At 45.2% G+C, this 25,437-nt stretch overlaps 1 protein-coding gene across 2 annotated transcripts in view; it reads right to left on the bottom strand.

Annotated features, from left to right (window-relative positions):
* EPHB1 (EPH receptor B1) overlaps positions 1-25,437 on the bottom strand; it is a 451,564-nt gene that overhangs the window by 280,296 nt on the left and 145,831 nt on the right. For both annotated transcript variants that reach the window (XM_017847708.1, XM_017847709.1), the window contains exon 3: positions 15,519-16,200. In XM_017847708.1, coding sequence (XP_017703197.1) covers positions 15,519-16,200 — 682 coding nt within the window. The remainder of the gene's footprint in view (positions 1-15,518; positions 16,201-25,437) is intronic.

Below are 25,437 nucleotides of genomic sequence, written 5' to 3'. Positions count from 1 at the left end.
CAGATTCTCATAAAGTCTTCACAGCAAACACGAGCTCAGTGCTGTTATGTCATCATTTAACATACTGAGGCTCAGACAAGTCACTCCGTTAATAAACACAGATCCAGGATTCAACAACTCAAGCTGCCAGCTCTTAAAAACTATACTTCTATGGCTGTTTTCTCTAAAGCTTTTTCCCCCCTAGCTAGTTGCATGGTACATTGACTCATGCCCTTGTTTTCCAGAGAGGTCCTTGGACAGGGCCAAGATAGACTGCACTGAGGGTTCAGGGAGACACATTGTGTGTTAGAGAGAGGTCCACTGAGTGTGGACTCCTGAAAAGTCCACTTTGAGACCTCATCTCAGAATGAGCAGATTTTTTCCAACAGACTCCAGTGAGATATCCATCACCTTAAAAAGTCACCAATGAAAGAGGATAAATCAATTATCATCCTTTTGTCTTAGGACTAAAGACAAAGTCTGTTGTTATAACTAAAAACCAGAGGCTAGGTAATTAATAAAGAAAAAGGAATTTATTTCTTACAGTTCTGAAGGCTGGGAGGTCCACGGTCAACGTGCTGCTTCTGGTGAGGGCCTTCTTGCTGGTGGGGACTCTGCAAAGCCCTGAAGTGGTGCAGGGCATCACATGGTGAGGGACTCATGAGAGATGGCCAAAATGGTAACAATATAACCATTGTAATATAGTTATTATAAGATCCACTCTAGTAATAACTAACCCACTCCCTTGATAACTCATTCATCCATTAATGGATTAATTCATTCATGAGTGCTGAGCTCTCATTATCCAATCACCTTGCAAAGGTCCTACCTCTCAACACTGCTGCATTGTGGACCAAGTTTCTAACCCACGAACTTTTGGGGGACACATTCAAACCATAGCGCGTGTCTTCCCAGGTTCCAGTTCCTTTTCCTTTCTTCCTCCCTGACTAGTTAGTACCAGTGTGTGTCATGATGAGGCTTCCACCACTCTCATTTTCATTTTTTACACTCACATGAAATCAGAAAATGACCTAAGCTTTTCAATGTGCATAGCACTTACTTAAAAGTCTTTATATATCTGGGCCATCAGTCCATTCATCTCATGCCTGGAGAAAATGCATCTCTAGAGGAGTCTTGTCACGACGTGTCCCTCCCTCTGCCTCACAACTCTCTGAAGTTGGTCCTTCTGGGACCTCCCAGCCTTTAGAGTGAGGCTGGCTGAATAAAGGACAAGGCTGTTCTATTCTAAGCCATGGCAGAGCTGCCATGCAGGTGCCCCCATCCCTGGTCGCTGTGGTGGCCAGAACCTTCTTGAGCATGAGTAGGTTTTCAGAACTCAGGGCCAGAGTGGGGCCCTATTCTAACACTGACTGCCATTCCCCTGGCCTTGCACGGGGAAGGCACTTCAGCACCAAATATCAGGGCTGCTCTGGGCAAACAGAATGGCAGGAATGCAGATGGGAAAAGGAATCACTAGGTGAACCAAGAATAGGGTAGAGTGATGGGGGCAAAATCCTGAAAGAAAGTTTTGACTTGTTGGGACATATTTTCCAAGCTGGGACTTCCTGGTGACTTAGCAGTTCCTGCAAGGGCAAGCTCCCCGCCTGGGGAAGCCAGGCCTGCCTGGGAAGAGAAGCCACCAATTGCTCACTCTCTATCAGCCAGAACAAAACTTATCAATAAAAGGATACACTTAAATGTCCCTAAACAGAGACTATTGTTTACTGGGCTATTGAGGGAGTGAAAAAGACAAGAAGAGCCAGGGTAGGTGGAGGCTGGCAGTGGGAGTTCACAAGAAACTCTCTGTCATTTCTTGTTTCCTCCCCTTTTATGATAGGAGGTTAAGACAAAGCCCTCTTTGCCATTCTGAAGAAGCTTTGTTGCTTATTTTGTCAAAATATCCTTCCCAAGCCCTGTCAAGGCCCCCTCCTTGTCTCTTTCCTCACTGGCTCTTAAAAGCCGGCTGATTTGCACGGGGGCTGGCCTCTCTGTTGTGTCTCTCTTCCAGGCTCACTCTCATTCTCTTGCTCTAATTAGCAACTGCCTTTAAAAAATTTTTGTATTCTCATTCAAAGACAGAGAGAAGGAGGAGAGTGAAAAGGAGAAAACAAAGGTCTGTGTGAAAGGAGTGAGCAGATGGCCTCTCCCTCGCTCCTCTGTGTACCCAGCGCGGTGTTGGCAAACAGCACACAGCTTCTGTCTACAGAGCCCTTTGTGGCCCGAAAGGAAGGGCCAGTGAACAGCTACAGGCAGGGAAGGCAGGAGGTGGGAAAAGACCTGAAGAGGCATGGCCACTGGGGAAGCAGATCAGAGAGTCAAGGCCACCAACCTCTGGGATGCACAGGTGCAGGCACTTCTGCCTCCCAAAGAAGTGGTTGTGTGGATGTCCAAGTCAGTGTGACTTGTGCACTGAGGCTATCAGCTCTCTGAGTAGTCAGTCGGTAGCCCCCAGGGCTACAGAAAGTGCTCAAGGTGGAAGTGGTGGTGAGAGGGCTGTTGCACTGCTTAGACATGGTTAACTTGAATTTAGGCTCTCTCTAGAGACAGGCAGAAAGGTAGTTGACCACTTGATGGGGGTCAGAGAAAAAATGACTGAGAAAAGCAACCTCCACAGATAAAACACTCTCCAAAATAACTGTCTTTATTAGAGGAAATTCTCTTTTATTTTTTTAGAGACAGGGTCTCACTCTGTCACCCAGGCAGGAGTGCAGTGGCACTACCATATCTCACTTCAGCCTCGAACTCCGGGGCTGAAGCAATCCTCCTACCACGGCCTCCCAAAGTGCTGGAACTACAGGCATGAGCCACCTCTCCTGGCCCTAGAGGGCATTCTTAGAGAAGTGGGCAGGGTAGGTAGGCAGAGATAGGCAGGGTAGGTAGAGCAGGGGAAGGAGCAATGTCATCCTGCAAGGCGGAAGCAGTCACTCTCATCAGGTATGTAAAATTCAACAATGAACAGCTTTGGCTACTGGTTCTTAATGAGTATCTGGAATGAAAGATTCAAACTATGTTAGAAGAAAAGGGAGCTTGAAACAATTCTCATAAGCCAAAAGTAATCAAGAATGGGGCTGAAGAAGGTGAAGAAAGCAAAGAATGCTTCAGAAAAATAATGAGAAGAAAGAAGGAAGGCATCCTACAAAGACACTTTAAAATTTTTTAAAGCTACTGTTGTTTTTAATTAATGATCTTATTGTCAAAATGTGATTATTAATTATTTTGATGACAAAATCACTTGTGATATCTGCTATCGATTCAATGATAATCATTGGTTTCCTGTATTTTACTATTAAAAGAGGTCAGATTTAAAATTGCGATTCACATCAAGACAGACTCCTAGAGACAAAATAAAAACAATGAACAGAAATAGCCATTCACTCATTAAGAGTCTACCAAAGAAACGCATGTTTCTTTTCCCTCTTTTCGAATCAAGTCTAACGAGAAGACAGACAAGGGAACAGAATAAATGGAGGAAAAGAAGAGAAAACAGAATAGACAAATTTGACCAAAGATGCAGAGGGAAAAGACAAACAGAGCCAGTGAGAAAAAACAAAGCAAAGCCTGAAGTCACAAGGGCCTCCACATTCAGATCCATGTGGGCATGTGTGTGACAGACCCAGAAACCAAATGGAAGCCCTGAAATTGCCTAATTCCCAGAACAGGCACATTTTTGCCAAGTTCATGATTTGGCAGAGTTCTTGCATATTCCATACAATTTCAATGAGAAGCTCTATCCATCTTGTGCAAAGAGCAGATTGTCATTTTCCACTTGAAATACACACGTTGCACTGACCTTATGTCCTCTGTCAAACTGAGACATTATCACCAACTTTTAGTGAAAGAGTTTCATAACGTATGGGCTTGCGACCATTCTGTTGTTTTTGTTCTGTATGTTTGTGCACAATGTGTCACTATATTGGACAACAGACAGACAAGGCCTCTGCCATCACTGGTTACTGCCTCCATCTGGTTCTGCCATCATCACCTCCACAAGTGCAAGTCTTGTGCCTGATTCCTCCCCGGTTTCTTTGGAGCTCCCTCTACTCAATGCTGCTGGGATGTTTTCTTATACATCCTAATGCAAAGACTCTCCCTTCTCAGCTAGCATTCTCCTTCCACAAATTTTGTTTTCAATGTGTTGTGTTCTGTTTTCATTTAACAGATGGCACAGAGCAAGTAGGAATTCAGAGATGCATCAGGCATGGCCACTGCCCCTGAGAAGCTTAGGGAGAAGAGGAATGGGAATGTGAGCTGGGCATGATGATGCAGGTGACAGGTGCAGTGACAGTGACTTCAGTTCACTCTCACCAGTGAATATGATCACTCCATGAACTTCCCGGTTCATCCCTTACCAATGAGAAATGAACACTATCCATGAAGTCCTCAAATGTAGATCAAACTCTGATGACTTTTCTTTGTGCATGTTAGTGAAGGCTTACACCTTAGTCCAAATGGAACACTGATGGCAACTCCCATCAAAAATCAGAAATCTACCCTGACGTGAATCTTGGCTCTTTTCTAGCTTGGGAGGCATAGAGAATAGTGGTTACCAGCAGGGCCTCAGAGTCCTGTGTCGTATGATCTTGAGAAAATTACTTAGCTTCTCTGTGCCTCAGTATTTTCAATGGGAAAGTGAGGCTAATAATCACATGTACCTCATAAAGCTCTGTGAAGATTTAAGAGATAATGCAGAAAAAAATATGGCAGAGCATCTAACACACAGTCAGTGCTTTATAAATGACAGCCACACTGTATCAGCATTTCAACACAAGATGGAAGCCAATCCAGAAGTGTGCTCCATATCCAGGTTATAACTATCATATAACCATCACTAGGGTGTGGCAGTGGAATGTGGAGTTATACTAAAGAGTGCATAAGCTGCTCTCCTAGCCCAGGTAAACTGGGCATCAACATTCTTTTCAAATATCAGTCGTTTGCCTATTATTTTATTCCTTTTTGCCACACTTATATGTAGCAAGTTTTAAATGTATTATTATTTATTATTTTTCTTTAAATTAACTCACTTTTAACGTGAATATATTTATTTTAGAAGAAAAGTACTGAAGAAGGAAGGAAGGAAGGAAGGAAGGAAGGAAGGAAGGAAGGAAGGAAGGAAGGGGCAAGAGAAGGTCTAAGAAGGGAGAGGAGGGGAAGGGAGGGGAAAGGGAAACTGAGGTAAGTACGAGAGGTAGGGAGTGCATGGCCCCAGACAGAAAGAGCTGCCACAGAGCAGGGGGACAAAAACCAAACAGACATACACATAGCTGCAGCAAGCAACAGCCCAGAGCTGAGTCAACACCCCTGGCAGAGACAAGGCCTGGGCTTCAGCAGAGTAGCAGAGTGGGAAGGTGTATGCTCCAGTAGAGGGTAGACACCTGGTCAGGGAAGGGGATGAGACTGATTTGGGGCTGCTGGGGAAGGGACGGCAGGTCTGGCGAAGGCTGAAGAAATGAAGAGGAGGCGGGAGGAGGGGAGGGCAGAGGGCTGGTGATCTAGGAAGGCGTGGCCATGGAGGTGTCAACATGGTGAGCTGAGGCTAGGGGCCCCAGAGGTAAGCTGGGAAAGTTAAAGGAAAGGATGTGGGGTGAAGGGCCAAAAGGTGAGAGCTGAGAGATGCATGGGGCAGAGCAGGAAGCCCCGAAACAGGCCCAGGGGCAGGAGAAGATGGATGGGAAAAGCAAGGTGTGTTTCTTAGCAAACCAGGAAGAGTCAGCATTCCTGAAACTGGACTATGAGAATGGGGTGGTCTTCCAGCCTCAAGCACCTGCACTTGTCCTGTCCCATCTGCAGACATTTCACCTACCACAGCTTGGGAAGTGCCAAAATCGGTGGGAGGCATGTGTCAAAATGTCCTGATACTAGAGATGGACAAAGAGTACATACAGAGGATGATGCAGGGTTGAAGGGAATGGGACAGAAGAGAGTGAAGGGCAGACCATGCCCCAAACTGCCTGCAGCACACAAACACACCCAACTTAATGTATTCTGTTGGAATGCTTGAGTCTCAGTTCTTGAACAGGGCATTTTATGGAACTTTGCAAAGTCAAATGCAAATGGAAACAACAATGGGATGCCATTTTTCACCTCTCAGATCGGCAAAGATAAAAATGATTGATATTTTATTATCTTGGCAAAGGTATAGGGAACAGGAATTCTCAAACACTGCTGGTGTGAACAAAATTGGTAGAAAATATCTTTTGGGGAGGACAGTTTGGGAATATCTATCAAAATTAAAATTTATATACTCTCATTCAGCAGTTTTACTTCTGAGAATTTACAGCATTCTTAGTGCTTAGGAAAGTGCTTGGCACATAGAAAATCCTCAATAAATATTCATTGAATAAATTAATTAATTTTTCTCACAGATATACTCACATATAGGTGCAAAGATTAATGCACAAGGATATCTGTTGCAACATTGTTCAGAAATAGTAAAAGAGAGAAAACAATCTAAATGTATATAAATGACCAATTAAGTAAAATATATTCATGTAATGAAATAATAACACTCATTGGAAAGAATAAGGCAGATCTATATGTAATACAACCAAACTACTGTTAAACTTCAGTGTTAACTGAGAAGAGATGTGGGGAAACTAGGTGCAAAGTCCCCTGTAGTGTGCCCCTACACAAGGGGGAAAAGTGTGCAAAATCCATCGACTCTCTGCAAGAGAATATTAGAAATTAACAATGAGAGAGCCTGGTGACAACCAGAGTGGAGGGAAACTGACCTTTCATATATATTACCTGCTCAAAATGTTTTTAGTAACAACAAAAAAAGGTAAATTGCATGAGTGGAGATTTATATAAAAGTTCCACCCTAAGGAAGAAAGGTTCAGAAATTAACCAGGCTTCCTTGGGAAGTGCAGGTGCTCCATCCCTAGAAGTGTCTAAAATTAGGCTGAGGACCACTGTGGAAGAGCAAAGTTAAGTGTCATGGGGTGTGCTTGACTCGCTGTCCTTCAAGGCTTTATCTAGCCAGATGTAGCCATGCTTCATCAGGTTCTCCAGGGCAACAGCACCACTTGCAGCCCCAGCATCCTCTGGACGTTGCAAACACTTTCTAAGAGCTAAGAATGCAGCACATTCCTGGAAGAAAAACCGCTGAATCTCATATATAAGCATATAGGGCCCAGTACCAGCTGGTGCCCAATAAGTAGCTGAAGAAAGAAAAGACATGGGACTATCTAACCTGCATGACCTAAAGAGTAGAATCCAATTTGAATGAGGAAGGAGAAGGCCAGACTGCTGAGACCTGCAAGGAGATGATCAGAGTGGGCCCCAAGGACCATACCCTAAGACCCAGTGACTACAGCTCTGACCAGGAATGTGTGCTGATGCAGAGACCCTGAAGGTGAGTAGGATACTCTAGATAGAGGCCAGGGAAAAGCCAGAAACCAAAATGCCTGTTTCCTTCTGCAGCCTTTCTAATAAACTAGGTCCTGCCCTCAATGAAAAGACTCATTGGGGCTGGGTTTGGCCTTGCTGGCCCAAATGTACGCCCAGTGATTCCAGGAGGCTTCCTGAGGTTCTCAACAATGCCTCCTTCTCACCAACCTCTCCAGGGCCCTATTGTAGTTAGCTCATTTCTTCCTGGCCTCCCTGGCCATGCATACACAAGAGGATGAGTCCAACATACCTGCAGCTTCACAGACTCATCCTGCAGCAGGCTAGGTGGGTACATAGGAAGATGAGATACTATCTGTCTTATGGATGGCTTCTGGGACCCAAAACAGACCCAGCCATACTCTTCTGGACTAAATCACATCTCCCCAGACTTTGCCTGCTCAGTATTATTAACTGGCCCTTGAAACAAAAATGGGGGTTGAATAGCATTGCCGGAGCACTCAAGCTCTTTGTTTAGACTGAACATTTACAGCCAGAGACCCTTCTCCCAGGGAAAGGCAAGGTTGCACTTCTCTCAACATGCCTGTCAAAGCCCTGTTGGCAATATAAGGCTTATTCCTGGGTGGTTTGTCAGTGTTTGAGGTGCATTCCTTCTCCATTTGCAACAGCCCTGAAGTGGCTCTTTCCAGTCTTCTTCACCCTACTGCACTAAGGGAGACCTGAGACCCAGGTCTTAAGGCCCTGTCAACGCAACTCATCAATGGCCAAAAGCAGTGGAAACAGAACTCCGACTCCCAGAGCTCCTTAGGGCTCAGAACCAAAAGACTACATTGCAGGCAGGCTTGGATTCAGTATAATTTTTCATCTCCATGTTTCAAACTGAAAAGTGGTGAGTCTCCGTCCATGCAAAAAAAAAGAAAAAATTGTGCAGATGTTTGTGCTTAAATTCTGCAGAAAGGGACTGTCCAACCACAGCGAGAGATGGGGACCGAAAGCAAAGGATAAGTCTGACAACAGCCCTGACTGAGCTAGGATACAGCCCTCACAGGCCCATGCCGGGTCCTTGATACAAATAAGAGACACACAATCCCTCAGTCTGCAGCTCCCTTCCTTCCCTCTGCCCTTTCCTGTAAGCACAAAATCTCAGAGCCTTTTCTTCCCTGGTGAGCCTGAGATCGCCCTCTGAGGTGCTGTGTACTATCTGGATGGTTCATAAGCAGCTTAACATGTCAGAGCTCTCTGAAGAGATGGAGCTGCCCCTAGTGGGATTAAAAAGGAGATGGTGATAGTGGACATGGAGTCCTGTGCAGAGGGACAGTGCAGAAATGTATAACTGCAGAACCTCCAGAATTCCCAGAAGAAATAAGGTATAAAAACAAGAGAGAGTCATTTGTGAGAGACAGTTGAGAGAAGTTCGATATTCATGAAAATACATGGTGTGCTTTAAAGGATGGCTATTTTTAGCAAAATCTAGTCTCAGAAGTGGAGATAGACAGTGTCCTCCCTAGACCTGAGTTCTAATCCCAATGCTAACATTAACTAGCCATGGCTCTCTAGACTGGTGCCCAAAAATGCTCCCTGGCAGACCCCTCTCTGTGGATAAGTGAGGCAGTCTCTCAGCATCCCCACACCACTCACTCCAGCAGTTTCAGACCCCAGAGGTCTTCATGGGCAGATGCTGGTGATGAAAATGGTGGCATTAGGGCCCCTTTGGACTCCTGATGTGGCGATGTTCCCACGACCCACCCCACCTCAGTAATAACCATATGATGTATCTGTCATCATCTTTGATAATACATAAATATTAAGTCGTGGATGACCAAGTTCAAACAAAATCCACCTAGGGAAGCTCTCATGCATGGGACGCTGCCAAATCGTGATCAGTAGCTCTAACATTGGCCTGGAAGATTCATGATTATTTGCTCAACACCAGTGGAATTTGGATGCTTCTAGCCCTGTGTCTCAAAGGCAGAAAGGCTGATGCTGCAGAGTACAAGGGGGTTTGGAACTGAAACTCCTGCTTGGCATCCTCTGCCATCTCCAGGACCCAGGATCCTAGAGTCCAGGCTGCAGAGGGGCATCCTTCCAGCTCCCTGTGCTGTTGCTCATGCCGGTGTCACAGTCGATTACAGACAGCCAGTTACATCTGATTCCTCTCTGGGGGTCACTGGGTAGGGCCACCACGGGGAGCAGAGGAGGCCCGAGAGGTTTCTAAATGAAATAGCCTGTTGGGAAATCCTATTATGAAGCTCATGTTACAGGGCTACGGTGTTAATGACCCTGGCCTCCCCTGGCCCTGAACAGAGCCGGTCTCCCTGGGGCTTGAGAGGAGGCTGTCTGGGCTGTGGTTTCCCCTCACTCACCAGCCAACTAGCCAACTGCTCATGAGACCGAGAGAGCAGAGGTGCCCTCGAATGTGGCTTCCAGCACTGAGGCCTCACACACACCACACACACACACACACACACACACACACACACACACTCCTTCGTGTTCTTCACCTTCTCTTTAAGCAGCTCAGGATTAGGAGGCAGAGGGAGCCTGGAGCAGGGACCAGCAACCCTAAGGGAGATGGAAGCAGGCCCTGAAAACCTCTTTTTCCAAGAAGAGCTAAATTAGACGTATTTTTCCCACTTTCAAATCCTGCAAATTTTCATCTCAACTCCCCAGGCTTATAAAGTGGCTCATCTCAGCTGCTCAAGCTGACAAAGGTGCAGAAACTGCTGAAAGGTTCAAAACGTCCCTTGGGTTTCCAGGCATGAAGGAATTTACATGTAGGTTTTTTAACTAAAGAAAAAAGTCCCCACTTGGAGAAGGGGGAGGAGTGAAGCAGCAGCTAGGAAGGAGGGGAGACCTTCAGGGAGAAGGCAAGCAAGTGTCTGACAAGAGGAGAACCTAAGGCAGTGCAGGTGGGATCACCAGCCATAACTTGCGGAGAGACGCTAAATGGGAAGACAGGCACATCGAGAGCTGTTCTGTTCTTCTGTTAGAGTTGTAAAGGCCCCACCAATGTCCAGAGTCAGAATGGTCATAGGCGATCTGAGAGCCCTCTAGAAAACCCACACAGATTCCAAGATGAAGTCATGCATCCTCATTCCCAGCCCTAATCTGTAGGACTGAGCAGAAAATAGGAGTCCTGCAGGTTTGACCATGCTGCTGGGACCAGTAGTGGCAGCCCTGGCATGCTTAAGACAGTACCTAGGGACCCACCTGGTGCTGGCTAGCTGCAGGGAAGTTTGTTTCTGTAACACCCAGACAGTCAGTCCTCAGCATCTGCCCCTCTTTTCCCTGCCAAGAGCCCTTTTTGGGCTTTATTAGCTGTGCCATCGTGTTGATACTCTGGGTTGTTCAGGGCTGCCCTGTATGGCTTTCCCCAGCCCCCAGCCTTTACTCAAGGGGTAGAGATGCTCTGGATACCTTCCTCCTGGTGGTCTGTAGGCCTTGCTCTTGGTTTACCCAGCTGTCAGCCTGCTCCTGCAGTTCTCTCTCCCCGACTCCTTCTTCATCCCCTCAGGCACCCAGGTTCATCCTGTCTACAAATCCCAGAAACCCAAGAATATCTTCAGTGACCTACCCTGGGGTCCCTTTCTTCTGGACACTAGATGGTCCCGCCTGCTGCTTAGAGCTGGGGTTCTTGGATTTTTTAAAATTCCCATGTTTGGGCTGTATATAAGACTTATCACCATCTCAGAAGGAGGCAACCGGGGATGTCACTTTGTAAAACCTTCCTGAGGGTTCTCACGCCTGCCCTGGGGTCAAAAATTGCTGGTTCTGAAGACCATGGCTCTCTCGGGCTTAGAGAGTCTTCTCTCTCCACTTGGTCCTTCATTTCACAAAGACCACCTGCCTAGACCACCTACCTCAAGGCAGGCCACGTGAGCCACACCATTCAAACATGTGTTAACTGGCCCTTTGATCAGTTGAGGTACAGTGGCTTATTCCTTTTTGCTGTTTTCACTTGTCACTGCTTGGTGGTCATGGAGCTGGGGCTGGGCAGGTGCAGGAAGGTGATGACTGGGAATTCAGGATTCCTGCTGACCTGTGTCTCTGGACGGGGGAGTCCCATGCCATCTTCATCCCAGAATCTTATTTTCTTAATAAGGATGATTCAGAGCTTAAGGACAATGACACCTAGCAATATGTAGCATGGCATGGCTTAGAAAATATTCTCATATCCATTTTCGCACACTCTGAGAAATAGGCAGAGAAGATATGACTGTCAATGGAAAGGGACTTACCTAAAACCACACAGCAAGTTCTCAGCAGAGCCATGACTAAAACCAGCCCCTATCTCCAGGTTAGGTCTCTTCCACCCAAGCATACCCCCTTCCTCTTTCATCCACCTGCACCTCCTGTGCATGACAGCCCCAGACAATGAACGCCTAGGCACCATAAGTTGGCGTGTGCCCTCTGTAATAGCAAGCTAAGGTCAACCTGGGACAGGGGCAGAGGCAAGAGAGGATGGCAGGGAGAATTATGCATAGCATTGTCATTTTCTGAGTCCCCAGTGTGGCAAAAGAGGCAGCCTAATGAAGCAGCTTCTTCTGGAAACTCCAAGGGCTATGTCCTGGGAGGGAAAGCCAAGCCCTCAGGCAGCACTCAGGGGAAGAACGGATCCATGGGCACACAGGCACAGTGCTCCAGCTAGGATCCGGCCACTCAGGGGCTGTCACAGAAGATATAACAGTCATATCTTCTCTGCCTATTTCTGAGACACCTCCATGGACATCCTTATGGGATGCTGCAGGCCCCAAGCTTCTAGTACATAGATAAGGAGCCTGCCCCTGCCAGGTTCCTTCTAACAGCCCCAGTCTCCTCCCTATCCTCCCTGCAGTCCAACTTCAGCTAAGGCAATATTTTAGGCTACACAGCAGAGAGAGAGAGAGAGGGTCTGCTGAAAGTCAACTCGGCCTCCCTGGCACAGGAAGAACCAGGCTGCACGGGACCTACACAGAGAATAGACTTAGCCACCAACCTCAGCAGGAAAGAGGAGAGAAGTGAAGACAAAGCTATGATTTCTCATTAATCCGCTACACTATGAGCACAACTTGAAATTGGGGTAGATGGGCCATTTTCCTAGTAATTAACAATTTTATAAAGAAATGCATGATGAGGTCAGAGTCACTAGTGAGATGAGGTCAAAAGGCTGATGTGACTCTGCCTGATGGGACCAGCCTGTGTGTACAGCAAGGATGTCAGGAACAGGCCTTAGGCCAAGGAGCCCTCTAGAAAATGCATGAGCCGCTTGCCACACATTCTAATGCACAAGTTCTCCCCATGGCTTCCCCTACTCCCCTCTCACCTGTTCTCTTCTCACCACCCACGCTCTTCACAACAGAAACAGCTCTAGGCCAGGACCACTCTTTGCTGGCTGTGCTGTCTAATTGGTCTCCAGGTGCCTCTGCACAGCCAAGCGACTGGTCACCATGACTTTGACAGGAGACCATTTCACAGAAGCAAAGTGAAAGCCAAGAAAATACAGTTCCCTGGCCATAATGAAAGTCTGTTCTTCCAGGAAAAATAGCATGGAACCAGAAGCAGAGGGATTATTCTTTCTGCCACCCTACAAAGTCCCAGTTTCACATATGCAGAAAAGATGTATCAAATCAGCACAGCTGTATGAATCATAGAACCATCAGCATTTGGCCCAGCCAGGCTCAGAGGACACCAATTCTCAGGGCTGTGTTGGGAGAGAGCTAGCTGTTGAAGGCTCACTGTGTCTCAATTGCAATTCTCCGTTATCCACCATTCTCCCTGCTTCTGCCCTCATGATGATTGTGCTAAGTGGGCTACACCAAAACCATTGTGAATGGCCACTGTGTCCATCTGGCAGCACTCCGTGAGCACCAAAAATGAGTGGAAAGCCTTTCCCTGAAGACACACCATGGAGACCAGTAACAAGTACCTCCACATGCACTTCTCATCCCCCACCAAAGAGTGCAGAGTCTTCCCAAGATCACTATTTTTGACTGAAGGTCCCCTTGCCAGCCATCAGAGTCCAGTTACCAGTAGAGTTAAGGGCAAAGATTTCAGGGGATTCAACTGAAAGTTCTTGAGACAAGGGCAAGAGACCCTTCTCTTCCCTTCCAGGGCACTGACCTTGGCCAGGATGCTGGGCCACAAGACCCATGATGCCACTCTCCACTCTCAGAAATGTGGTTTCCTGTGCCTCTGAAGTGGCCAAGTGATGGTGCCATGGGTTCCCCATTTCCTCTACCCTCCAATGAGTTTGCAATAAGTAGTTTGTAAAGTCAAGCCATGTTCACAATAACTAGAGATTAGAAATGTCCAACAAAACTCAGGAGGGGATTGAGACTGGGAAGGAGAAATGGAAAGAAACAATTTGGATTTACATATTTGTCCTCACAGGCCCTCTCAGGACAGCCACAGGAGGTAACTGACAAACTACATGGACAGCAGAACCCTCTAAAAAAGAAAAGTTCCAATTAGCCCAAAGAAATGAAAGCCTGTTCCCAGAGACCCAATTAAATCAGAACCAATAATGCTAGCTCTGGTTCCTGCCATTCTGCTCAGGATGTAATGAGAAAAATGAGAGTGCCCCAGCCAACAAGTGTGGTGTGGCAGCTCTCTGAAAACCAGAGAAATCACCCACCATGCGCTGCTGCGAGCATGCCAGATAGTTGCTGCACCTGTGCCTTTAATAACTCAGCCTGGTGCCTTGGGCCCCACTTAGACCCAGAAAAATGGCAAAGATAGTGACCCATCCCAATCAATGGCACAAAGAGGAGGACTGTGGGACCAGGCTGGGATGGTTTTAAAACTGTCAACGTTGATTCATCACTGGATCTGGGATCTGGCACACTCTCTCCTCTGTTTCCACACCATCCATCATGGGTACCAGGACCAAGAAATCCAATAAAGACACAAAGGTGCAGCTCCCTGCTCTCAGCAGGCCTCAGAAAGGCTGTGTGAGTGTTCTGGCCCAAGCAATTAGCTGACTCCAAAGGATTGCAGAGCTGATAGTATTAACAAGCCTGTGCCTGGCACTTCACCTGCAGGTGTCTGGGAAGCAAGGTAAGAGGGGAAGTAAACTGGCATAGGCTGGTCTGGTGCTCAGGCAGGGTGGGGGTGACATCAGAGAGGGAAGCAGGCAGGAGGCTCAAAATAGAGAATAAGTTGCTAATGCAGCCTCCAAGCCCCAAAGGACTAAGGGCAACCCTGGGGGTTCATTAAGGTTAAGGTGGTCATTTCTGAGGTCCATATAGGAAGGCTTCCTTGCAAAAGAATCAGGACCTTTGAAGCAAAATTTAATAAGGGAAAGCAGTCTTCTCTTCCTCAACCCTGGATTCCCCCCACGTTCAGCTTCCATGCACTTAGACAATGCATAAGCTGTGGGGCCTCCAGATCCTTCTATTCACTCCCAGAGCAGACTGAGCCTGCAGCCAGTTCAGCACATTTATTGCCACATGTTGAATATGGGCTTTCTAGGGCTAGTGCTAGTGATGGCTAATATGAGCACATAGTATCCTGACACTCTCAAACTGCAAAGTTTGCATCACTCTGTGTCATTTAGAAGCAAAAGTTAATACAATACATGATACAGCCCCACTCCCATTCCAGTAGTTTCATCTCCTTCCAGGGCCTGGCAATGAGCCCCTAGAGAAAGACAGCCAAGCCAGAGGGCTTTGAGTTAATGAGCTACATGGATTCAGTACCAAGTTGAGTGCTGTGGGAGTTGGACTGAAATGAACTAAAATATTTTCCAAATTCAGTCACTTCTCAATTACCCTTGAGTGAATTGTCCATGGCAACCCAAATTCCAAAGTCTCCAGCCACAGAGCTTAGGGCTGGATGCAGGATATAGGGGTGTGTGTGTGTGTGTGTGTATGTGTGTGTGTGTGTAAGAGAGTGAGACAGAGACAAAGAGAGAGAGAAGAGAGAGAGATAAATTCAACACCTCAACACTAAATATTATGCACTGGTTATTAAGTTATTTTCCACTGTTTGAAATTCTCCCCATCTCTTCCTCTCACCATGAATAATAAATATGGACAATCTGGTTGGACATGATTGGAAAATCATCAGGCCTAGCACTAGGAATGGGAGTCCTCAGAGCTTTATAATAAACCATTAGACTCTTTTCTGTTCCTTTATGACCCAGAATTATCGGTGGAGAAACCTTGCAGATCTGGCCCTGCCATAGGTGGGCAGGAAGCAGAGGCTCCAAAGCTTACCCTTGCATGCCACGCTGTTCTCAGGCTCATAGCCAGGCTTGCAGGTGCATCGCCCAATGGGCACCATCCATTCCCCATCCCCGTTGCAGTAGAGTTTGATGGGCACGTCTACTTCCTCTGCGTTGGGGATGCATGTGCCCCGAGCAATCACCAGAGATGTGCTCTCTGCCCCCGTCATGGTCTCTGGAAACACTGCAAAATTTTGCACAATGCTGGGACACTTTTTGAAGAAGACACGGACAGAAAGAAGAGACATACAGGCTCCATAATCCTGAAAAGCGAGGTAAAAACCATTCCGAGTAAGAGGCCCAAAGCTCCTGACTTCTGTGTTTACCTTCATCAGCCTTCCCCCAAAGTCCACCTGGGAGAAGCTCTCATCTGCAGCAATGGTGTCTACTTTGAGGTAGGGGGCCTCAGACCAGAAGGCCGACTTCTTGGTGGCAATGACAGAGTCAGTCTCATAGTAATACAAGTTGAAGGTCTCCTTGCAGGATCCTGGGACATTAGGGAGGCTGCTGCAGTCTCTCACAGTGAAGCGCATCTCTGTGTAGATGCGATGGGCCCCCCGCCGGTTGATGAAGGTGGTGAGCAGCCAATTGTTCTGGTTGGGCTCGAAGACATTGCACACCTGGTAGGTGCGGATGGTGTTCAGGTTTTCATCATAGCCACTGACTTCTTCCCACTGTACATAGCAGGCCACAGGTACACACATGCAAAAACACAAAATAGAGAGTGAGAATACAAAAATAGGCATAGCAGAGGAGAATCCTGGGGCTAAGGGGCCTTAAGAGCTCACCAGTTCAGCACATTGACTTGAGAAATGAACACATCTAAGCGCAACTTGATTTTAAAAATCTTATAAGAAAACTTCATATTTCTTTGCAGCCCATCTCAAAATATAACACACTTCATTCAAGAAAGCTGTCCCTTGCCTAACCCATAATGCTCATTCTGTGACCGGCTTATTACATCCATGGGGACAACATGCAGCTTTCAGCCCATGTGATGGCAGGGACTTTCTTCCTCACTTCCACAGTCTCTGCTCTGAAAGCCAATCTGTGGATTAGAGGTCCAATTACTTGACACCCACACTTTGGAAATCCCCATCTTTGAACCTAATTTCTTTATTGTGGTGAAATTCCTTTATGTCTCTGAAAAGTACATGAATTTAAAGCTTCTCAGGGTTTCTCAACAAACTTAGATTCTCATAAACTTTTTTTCAATAACATTTATCTCTTTGAAAGACTGATATGGTTTGGATGTTTCTCCCCTCCAAATCTCATGTTGAAATGTGATTCCCAGTGTTGGAGGTGGGGCCTGGTGGGAGGTGATTTGATCATGGAGGCAGATCTCTCATGGTTTAGCACCATCCCTTTGGTGATGAGTGACATCTGGCTGTTTAAAAGAATCTGGGAGCTCCCCCTTCTCTCTCTCTTGCTTCATCTCTCACCATGTGACATGCTGGCTCCCCTGGCCTGCCATGAGTGGAAGCTTCCTGAGGCCCTCAGCAGAAGTAGATGCTGGCACTATGCTTCATGTTCAGCCTGCAGAACTATGAACAAGTTAAACCTCTTTTCTTTATAAATTACTCAGCTGAGGTGCTTCTTTATAGCAATGCAAGAGTGGACTAACACAAAGACCTAGACTATAAAACTGGTAAAAGTGAAGGCTGCTAAGAAGAACCCCTAATGAAGTAAATGAAGCTCTATTGTGTGCAAATTTCAAGCAAGGCTATGATGGAGGAAAATATTGGAGGGTGTTACTTTAGTGAATAATGAAACTTTCTTAAGGGAAAGACAATCATGATTCACATTAGAAAAGTGAGCTCCCATTTATAGCAGCCTTGTAGATTGGAATAAAAGAGAAGAACAACACATGTGTTAAGTGATGTCTTTCACTATTCCCAACAACTTTCAGAACTAGGTATTATTATCCCCAATTTACAGATGAAAAGACATCATGCAACTCACCCTTACTTTTATGGCTAAAAGAAATTACAAGAGAAAAGAGAAGCTAGTAGAAAATACTTTGAATGGTCAAATAAAATCACCTAAGAACTTCTAGAAGATTACTTCAATAACAGGCAGTGAGGGTTGGAGGGGAGTCAGGAGGGGTCTTTAAAGGCATGGCTCCCTAAACTGAGCTCTCTAGGGCAGGAGTCAAAGAAGAGTTGCTGGATCATTCTTTCTTCCTTGTGCTTGGAGAAAAGGAGTTAAGGAAGAAGCTGCCCACATCTGGTAGCTCTCCAGATCCTGGTCTCAAGAACTGAGAATATTTCCAGGAATAAATTTAAACTTATATTCTGTTTGCCTAGAATTAAAAAAAAATAGAGAAAAGAAATTAAACTTTCTAAAGTGAAAATGAATTAGGATCCTTGACTATTTAGCAGTGGTGATCAAGGTAACCAAATCATACCAGTATCTTTGAATACTGTGCTAATTGCTTATTATTTACCTTGGTGGACTTTAAATATATAGACTAGAATTCTTCATTAACGGAGCTAAAAGCCAATTATGTGTGCATGGAAAATATACTGCAATTGCTCCTTGAAAAGAGTAAAGGCCCCTGTGGAGGCAGGTGGATAGAAGCAAGGCTGTCCTCTAAACTTGTGTGAAAGAAACCAAAAAACAGGCATAGTGTGGAGAGGTGGGGAAATGGGCACACTGAGAGCTGGCCCTGCATGCCCAGGTCTTTAAAGTGACCTCACTCATGGTCACTCCCACTGTCTGGGCCTCTGCCACCAAGGCACCTAAACTGCAGTCAATCCAGGGTCCTCCTGGCCCCCAGCCTCTCCCAGGACTCCTAGAGTGCCAGTTCCCTCACCAACTTGAAGTCCTGCCAGTCCCTCACCAACAGATCAGCTCCTGCCAGTATCCTTGCAGCAGTTCTGGGACACACAGGCCATCATGATTCGCTACCCTGGATAGTCTCAGCTCCAAGCCAAATATTACCCAGCACTCCACCTTTCACTTGACCTCCAATCACACCATTCATAACCCACCAGCATCTCCCTGCACTCCACTCCACCTTCTGCAATGCCAGGGACTAACATCCCCAAACTCGCAACTCTGTTTCCCAGTTCCAAGCCTGTTTTTATGCTGTGCTTTCTACCTAGGATAACTTTTTGTTCTTCTTTACCTGAGTTACTCCAGCTCTGGAAAATCCCCTGGCTGAATTAGATAGCATATTATAGCATATTAGTACATCCTCCACACAACAGGTAAGAACCTGTGCACACTGACCCTGGTGCACCTACCTCCCCCAGGAGTCAGTGAGCCCTGAGGGGGCTGCAGGGCATCCCTGGAGTGGTGCATCCACAGTCCACATAGCTCCTTCACAGCCTGCCTTGTGCCCAGCATATGGGTCTCCCTGTGCCCAGGTCCCACCATGTGGCCAACCTGGAAGAGAGATCTCACCTCTGTGGCCTGCATGGAGTATAAATTCACACTGTCGAACCTCACCTGGACTTTGCTTAATTTCTTACTGATTATCTAGATGTAAAAGAACCACTTTTTCTGTCTTCTTGAACACTGTGTTTTGTTCTATCAAATGTGTTTATTAAAGTTATGTTCTGCTTGCCTATTTTTTTTCAGCCAGGGAGAAGTCACTGACAATGTTCCAGATCAAATTTTTAGGCCTCCCTCTCTTTCCATGGCTGTTATAAAACAACATTTTCTCAGTTGACCCTACATGACTTTTGAGGAAAGGAGTTTTCTTTTCTTTTCTTTTCTTTTTTTTTTTTTACTGTTCTGCAATTGTTGAAACACAACAGGTCTCATGACCCATTATTCCCGTTGGGTCTCAGTACACACATGGGACCCCTCTGTCAATGTGAAGCATGTGGCCCCATTTAGAGTGGGGGTCTGGTCACAGCCAGAGTTCTTGACCCACCCAGGACTAATGGAGCTCTGCTGTGGGAGTAGGATGGAAGCCCATCCTATGGGCTTCACCTTACCACTGAGACAGTCACCACCAGGAGATATTTAAATAAGCAAAATGAGGCCAGGTACAGTGGCTTATGCCTATAATTCTAGCACTTTGGAAGGGCGAGGTGGGAAAATGGCTTGAGCCCAGGACTCAAGGCCAGCAACACAGAGAGACCCCATCTCTACAAAAATAAAAATAAAAAATTAACCAAGATTGGTGGCTTGTGCTTGTAGAACCAGCTCTTCAGGAGGCGGAAGTGAGAGGATCGCTTGAGCCCAGGAGGTCAAGGCTGCAGTAAGCCATGCTCGCACCACTGTACTCCAGCCTGGGTGACCGAGCAAGACTCTGTCTCAAAAAAAGAAATAAAATAAAACAAGCAGCATGACGATTTCTACTCTCATGGAGCTGGGATATTGAGAAAATTTATCTTAGAAAATGACACTGATTGGTATTATACGACCCAGCAGAAGTAACTGTTTCAAACATTAACCTCTCTGGGCCTCAGTTTTCTCATCTGTAAAATGAGAAATCATACTGGATGATTCCGAGTTGTAAAATTCTACAGATCTGACTGATTCCACGACAGCTCCTAAGGGAGTGATCAAAGCAAATTAGAGGAAATTCAGCTGCATATTCAAAGGGAAAGAGTAGAAGGAAATTGAGAGAAAGGAAGATAACTCCCTGTTGTTGGGAAAAAGCCATCATAGAGCTTCCCATTAATTTCTTTGCCTCTTTCATTCTTCTTCTGTCAACGAAAGCTCTGCAGGGGTTGAAGAAATAAGTGATCAGAGTGGGTTTCAGGAGGTACACATACTTTCCACAGCAAGTGGTAATTAGAACTGGGGGCGTCAAAGAAAGAGGAGATGTTGGTTAATGGGGATGAGGGTAGAATGCCATTCCCAACAGAGAGAGACAAACATCATTCGTTTACAACGTTTGGAATCAGTCTCATTGCTTTATATTTATACCTCATTCATTCATCAATAAAAAAATGTCTACTGAATGTTAGGTTTGTGCCAGGCATCCCATTAGCCACTGGGGATGTAACAATAAGAAGCTTATAATCTAGTGAGAGAAACAGAAATTAGAAAATGGTTATTAAAATAACCAAATAATTACATTTGTGTTAACTGCTGTGAAGGAAAATTACAGGAAGCCATGCAAGGGGGTGCAACGGATATACAGAAGATTGCCAGGAAAGACCCTCTGTATGAGTCCATTTTGTGTTGCTATAAAGGAATACCTGAGGCTGGGTAATTTATAACGAAAAGAGGTTTATCTAGCTTATAGTTCTGCAGCCTGTACAAGAAGCATGGCACCACGATCTACTTCTGGTGAGACCTCAGAAAGTTTCCAATCATGGAGGAAGGTAAAGGAGAAGCAGGCGTGTCACATGGTGAGAGAGGGAGCAAGAGAGATGCCAGGTTCTTTAAAACCACCAGCTCATGTGTGAACTAATAGAGTGAGACTCACTCATTACCATAAGGAGGGCATCAAGCCATTCATGAGGGATCCCCTACCATGATCCAAACACCTCCTGCTAGGCGACACCTCCAACATTGGAGATCATGCTTTAATATGAGATTGGGAGGGGACAAATATCCAAAAAACATCACCCTCCAAGCTGAGAGAGACAGGTAGATAGAAGTTAGCCAGGAGAAGTGTGCGCCTTCTGGGAGCAAAGTAGGAGCAGAGCCTCTGGGCCCAGCAAAGGCAGGTACAAAGGCCTCATGGTAGGAAAAGTGGCCTGGTGCCATTGAGGAATGAAGGGTGTGTGACAGACAGCCATAAGAAGTTGGGGGTGGCAGGAACAGGACTGAGAGGAAGATGAATGCAGTTGAGAATTTTGAGTTTCATCCTGAGTGTAACTAGAATTCGCTGATGAGTTAGGGAGAAAAAACACAGGTGATCAGAGCTGAGCTTTTAAAAACTCTCTCTGATGCACTATAGAGACTGGTTTGAAGGGCAGTCTGAGTGTATGGGCAGGACAACTGGAGGTTATTGTGGCTATCCAGGCAAGAGATGGTAGGTTGGAACACACCAGCAAAAACTGGAAAGATGCTTTGGGGAGAATCCCTAGACCTTCACTGAGCCACAGACTCAAGGGGCCATGTGTCCCCTGAACACTCAGGCATCAGTCCTGCCTCGCCATTCAGGCTTTGGGCTTCCCAGATCCTTAGGAATGATGATTCCTCACCTCTTCCCTCTCTCTTTCCTTAAAAAAGGGGGGAATTTTACCAGTCTTGCATGTACTACACTGTAGATGCCCAATCTCCTATTCAGGGCCAAATTTCTTTTACCCAAAGCCTGTGCTGTTTCTAGTTCTGGTATTGTATTCGCACTGCCTGCCCCAAAGTCAATTTCCTAAAGATCTCCATTCAATGGCTGCTTCTTAGCCTCCACTTCTAGGCATTTGACATATTGCTTCTTGTATTCCTTCCTGTAATTATCTCCTCCTATTAAAACAACAGCAAAACACCATGATTTGCTTATCAGATTTGCAAAAAATTAAAAAGATAAAATGTCAAGTCTTGGTAAGAAAGGGGGAAAAAGGGCACTGACCAAGCCTATTGATGGAAGTATAAACTGGTGAAATCTTTTAGAAATCAGTTCAGCAGCTTCTCTCAGTACTTCAAGTGTGAGCCAAAACTGAAATCAATATGAAGAAGGTAAATCATTTTTAAAATTGTAATGATAATTAGGTGTCCATCTGGGGAAAAAAAAAAAACCACATAACTTTTGTTCCATACTTATACCTTACTCCAGAATAAATTTCTGGTGAATCCAAGATTTAAACATTAAAAATGAAACTACAAAGATACTAAAAGAAACCATGGGGAAAATTTTTGTATACTAATTGTGATATGAAACTCAGAAGCCATAAACAAACATATTGATAAATTCATCTCTATACAATTTTAAAAACTGGCATGACAGAAATAGCCATAAGCAAATTTAAAAGGGGGGGAAAAGAAAACCTGATAGAAAAAAAAATTATTTGTCACTTACCACAGATAGAGTGTTAATATCCCCTAATATATAAAGAGAATCCATATGTCAATAACAAGATAGAAAATTGGGCAAAGGGTATCAACAAACTGTTCACTAAAAAAGACACAAATATAGCTCTTAAATATTTGAAAAGATGCTAAATCTCACTCTTCATAAAGTGTGAGTTATTAACTAGCCATATTATGATACTTTTGGGGGGATGTCAAAGAACAAAAATGTGATAGCACACTGTGTTGGAGGGGACATGGGAGATAAGAATTCTGACACACAAATGGAAGAGTAGCAAATTTGTACAACTTCTATGGAAATTTTGGTTTTACTTAAAAAAATTATGACTACATACACCCTTTGACCCAGCAATTCCACTTCAAGGATAATTTATCAGATAGACTTTTATCTACATGAAATTAGGTACACACAGAGTTATCAACTGCAGCCACCGCCACCTCCAGAGCTTTATTCACATCCAGAAAACCTACAGGTGGACCACTAGCCTTTGGACAATACAGCAGCCTTCCCAGAATTTGCTGAGTAAGACCTGCGGGAGCATAGTCCTAGTGGAAAAAGAAACCGTTAATTGAACTTGAACTTCTCACCAACCAGTGGTATAGGTGACTCAGAAGAATCCGAAATAATTAGACTAAAAGAAAATAAGGTATAGGACATTTCTCGTACATCTTTATATGAGGAGTAAGGTTTATACTTGCCTCATGCTAATCTGACTGTTGTCCTCCTTTCTTGAACTGGACTCAGCTGGACTCTTCAATATGTCACCTAAGACCCTTTGCTGTCAAGTGGTGAGTGCATAAACAAAATCTGATGTGCCCATACAATGGAATACTATTCCAAAATTAAAAGGAATGAAGTACTAGTATGTACGGCAACATGATGAACCTCTAAAACATTATGCTAAGTGAAGAAAACTGTATGTCTCAAAAGACCACATACTGTGTGATTATATACACATGAAATGTTCAGAAGAGGCAAATCTACAGACACAGAGGTAAGTTAGTATTTGCCTGGGGCCAGAGAGGGAAATGGGGAGTGACTACAAACTGGCATAAAGAATATTTTAGGAGTGATAAAATGTTCTAAAATGAGATTGTAGTGATGGGTTACAAATTCTATAAGTTTACAAAAAAATTACTGAATTGATAAAATTTTAATACACTTAAAGTTAGTGAATTTATTGCAGGTAAATAATACCTTAATATGGCTTTAAAATAAAACCCCTCTGTTATCTGGTCCAATCCACACCTCAATATCCCAGCAATGCTGGCACGGTCTCCATTATCCACACGTAGCTTGTTAATGGTGACTTCATGCCCCTGCTCATTCTATCCTCTGTACCTTGGATGACCTTCTTATCCCTTTATCCCTGTATCCCAAGTGCCAATCATTCATTCAATCAAACATGTTATGAATGATGCCTAAGTAGAGGCAAAGGTGACATCTAGAGGGGCTAGGTGGCCAAGGAAGCATCCCTATGACTGATAATGAGGGCCTGAGGAGTATTGGGGTGGGGTCCAAAGACAGCATCAGAATCTTGGGCTCAGGACCCCATTCCAGGACCACTAGATTTTCCAACCTGGAGGTCAGTCGGGTAGTCAAAAGGCCAAAGGTGCTCCCCAAGTTCAACACACCCATGTCATCACCACAATGTGCCATTTATTCCAGAACAATCCATATCCCCCCATCTGGCCTGTCTCTTGCATTCCCATGACCAATGCACTAGGGTTGGCATTACCTCACGGCCTGGACAGAACATGGAGACAACAGACAGGGCAAGAGATGTCAAGGGCCCAAAGCAGGGCCATATCTTCTCATAGCTGGACAACAGAGCCCATGCCCATTTCTGCCCCTCAATGTTGTCACTGACGTTCTGACTGACCCTGATGCCCTTCTTTTACCTTACCCACATCCCATCTGAACTAAGCCAGAGAAAGGCAGATGTGGCTTGGAAGCCATTCTAGACCATGTTGGTCATGATGTTTTATTGACAAATGGGCAAAGTGAGGCCCAGAGACATTCAACACCAGGACCAAAATCAGGCAGTGGGTACATGGCAGGGCTGGATTCTCTTTGCAGCTCCTTCCTTCGAGGTGGCTACGGTCTTATTTCCTCCATAATCCTTTCCCTGGCTTAGATTTATCTACCATTTTTCTGAATGCATAAAGTATGACTGAATTTATTCCACACAATATAGCATTTGATAATATACTGTTTTGAAATATTATTTAATTGCTTCATGTGTGTGACTTTGGTTTCTGCTACCAGGCTCTGAGCTCCTTGAGGACAGGAAATTAAATTTTGACTTATTTATTAGTTCATTTCAACAAGAAAAATAATTCCATGCATTTAGCTTCACAACACTGGAATTATGGAACACTATTTTATTCAGTAACATCTGGGACCAGTGAAATCCACTTCGTTTTCATCTCACTTTTTATCCTAGGTGATCTCATCCACATACAAGGCTTCAACCACCACTGAGTGCATCATCAACTTGACCTCTCCCCAGCACCCCAGACTTGTATATTCTGCTGCCTGCTGGATGCCTCCTGATAAATACCTGGGATGCACCATCTTGACCTTTGCAGCCCTGATGCAGTCTCACCTCCATCTGAGAATGATACCTCGATCACCCAGTACCACATGCCTACGAAGCAATCTAGACTCTGCCCTCTCCATTTTGTCTTGTTTTGCTCCTCATCATAGGAGGTTAACCCCCAAATTCGTCTCCTATCTCCTTCATGGCTCTTCTATTCAGCCTCCCCTTCTGTTTCATCATTGAACTCTCTTTACTCTCCAAGTAACTCTCCCAGTCATTCTCCTTAATTCCCTTGCTCATATGAGTTTTCTAAAATACAAATCCATCTCCCACATGAACCCAATCCTACAGGTTGGGACTGTGTTGGGTATCGCTCCATATTCCCAGTGCCAAGCCCTCAAAATATCCTGGAAGACTGAGGCAATGAGC

Source organism: Rhinopithecus bieti, unplaced genomic scaffold (genome assembly GCF_001698545.2).
Source record: "Rhinopithecus bieti isolate Rb0 unplaced genomic scaffold, ASM169854v2 scaffold_30032, whole genome shotgun sequence".
In the NCBI taxonomy this organism is placed as follows: Eukaryota; Metazoa; Chordata; class Mammalia; order Primates; family Cercopithecidae; genus Rhinopithecus; species Rhinopithecus bieti.
Note: the sequence above shows the minus strand (reverse complement) of the source record. Positions and strands in the feature narration are given on the sequence as shown.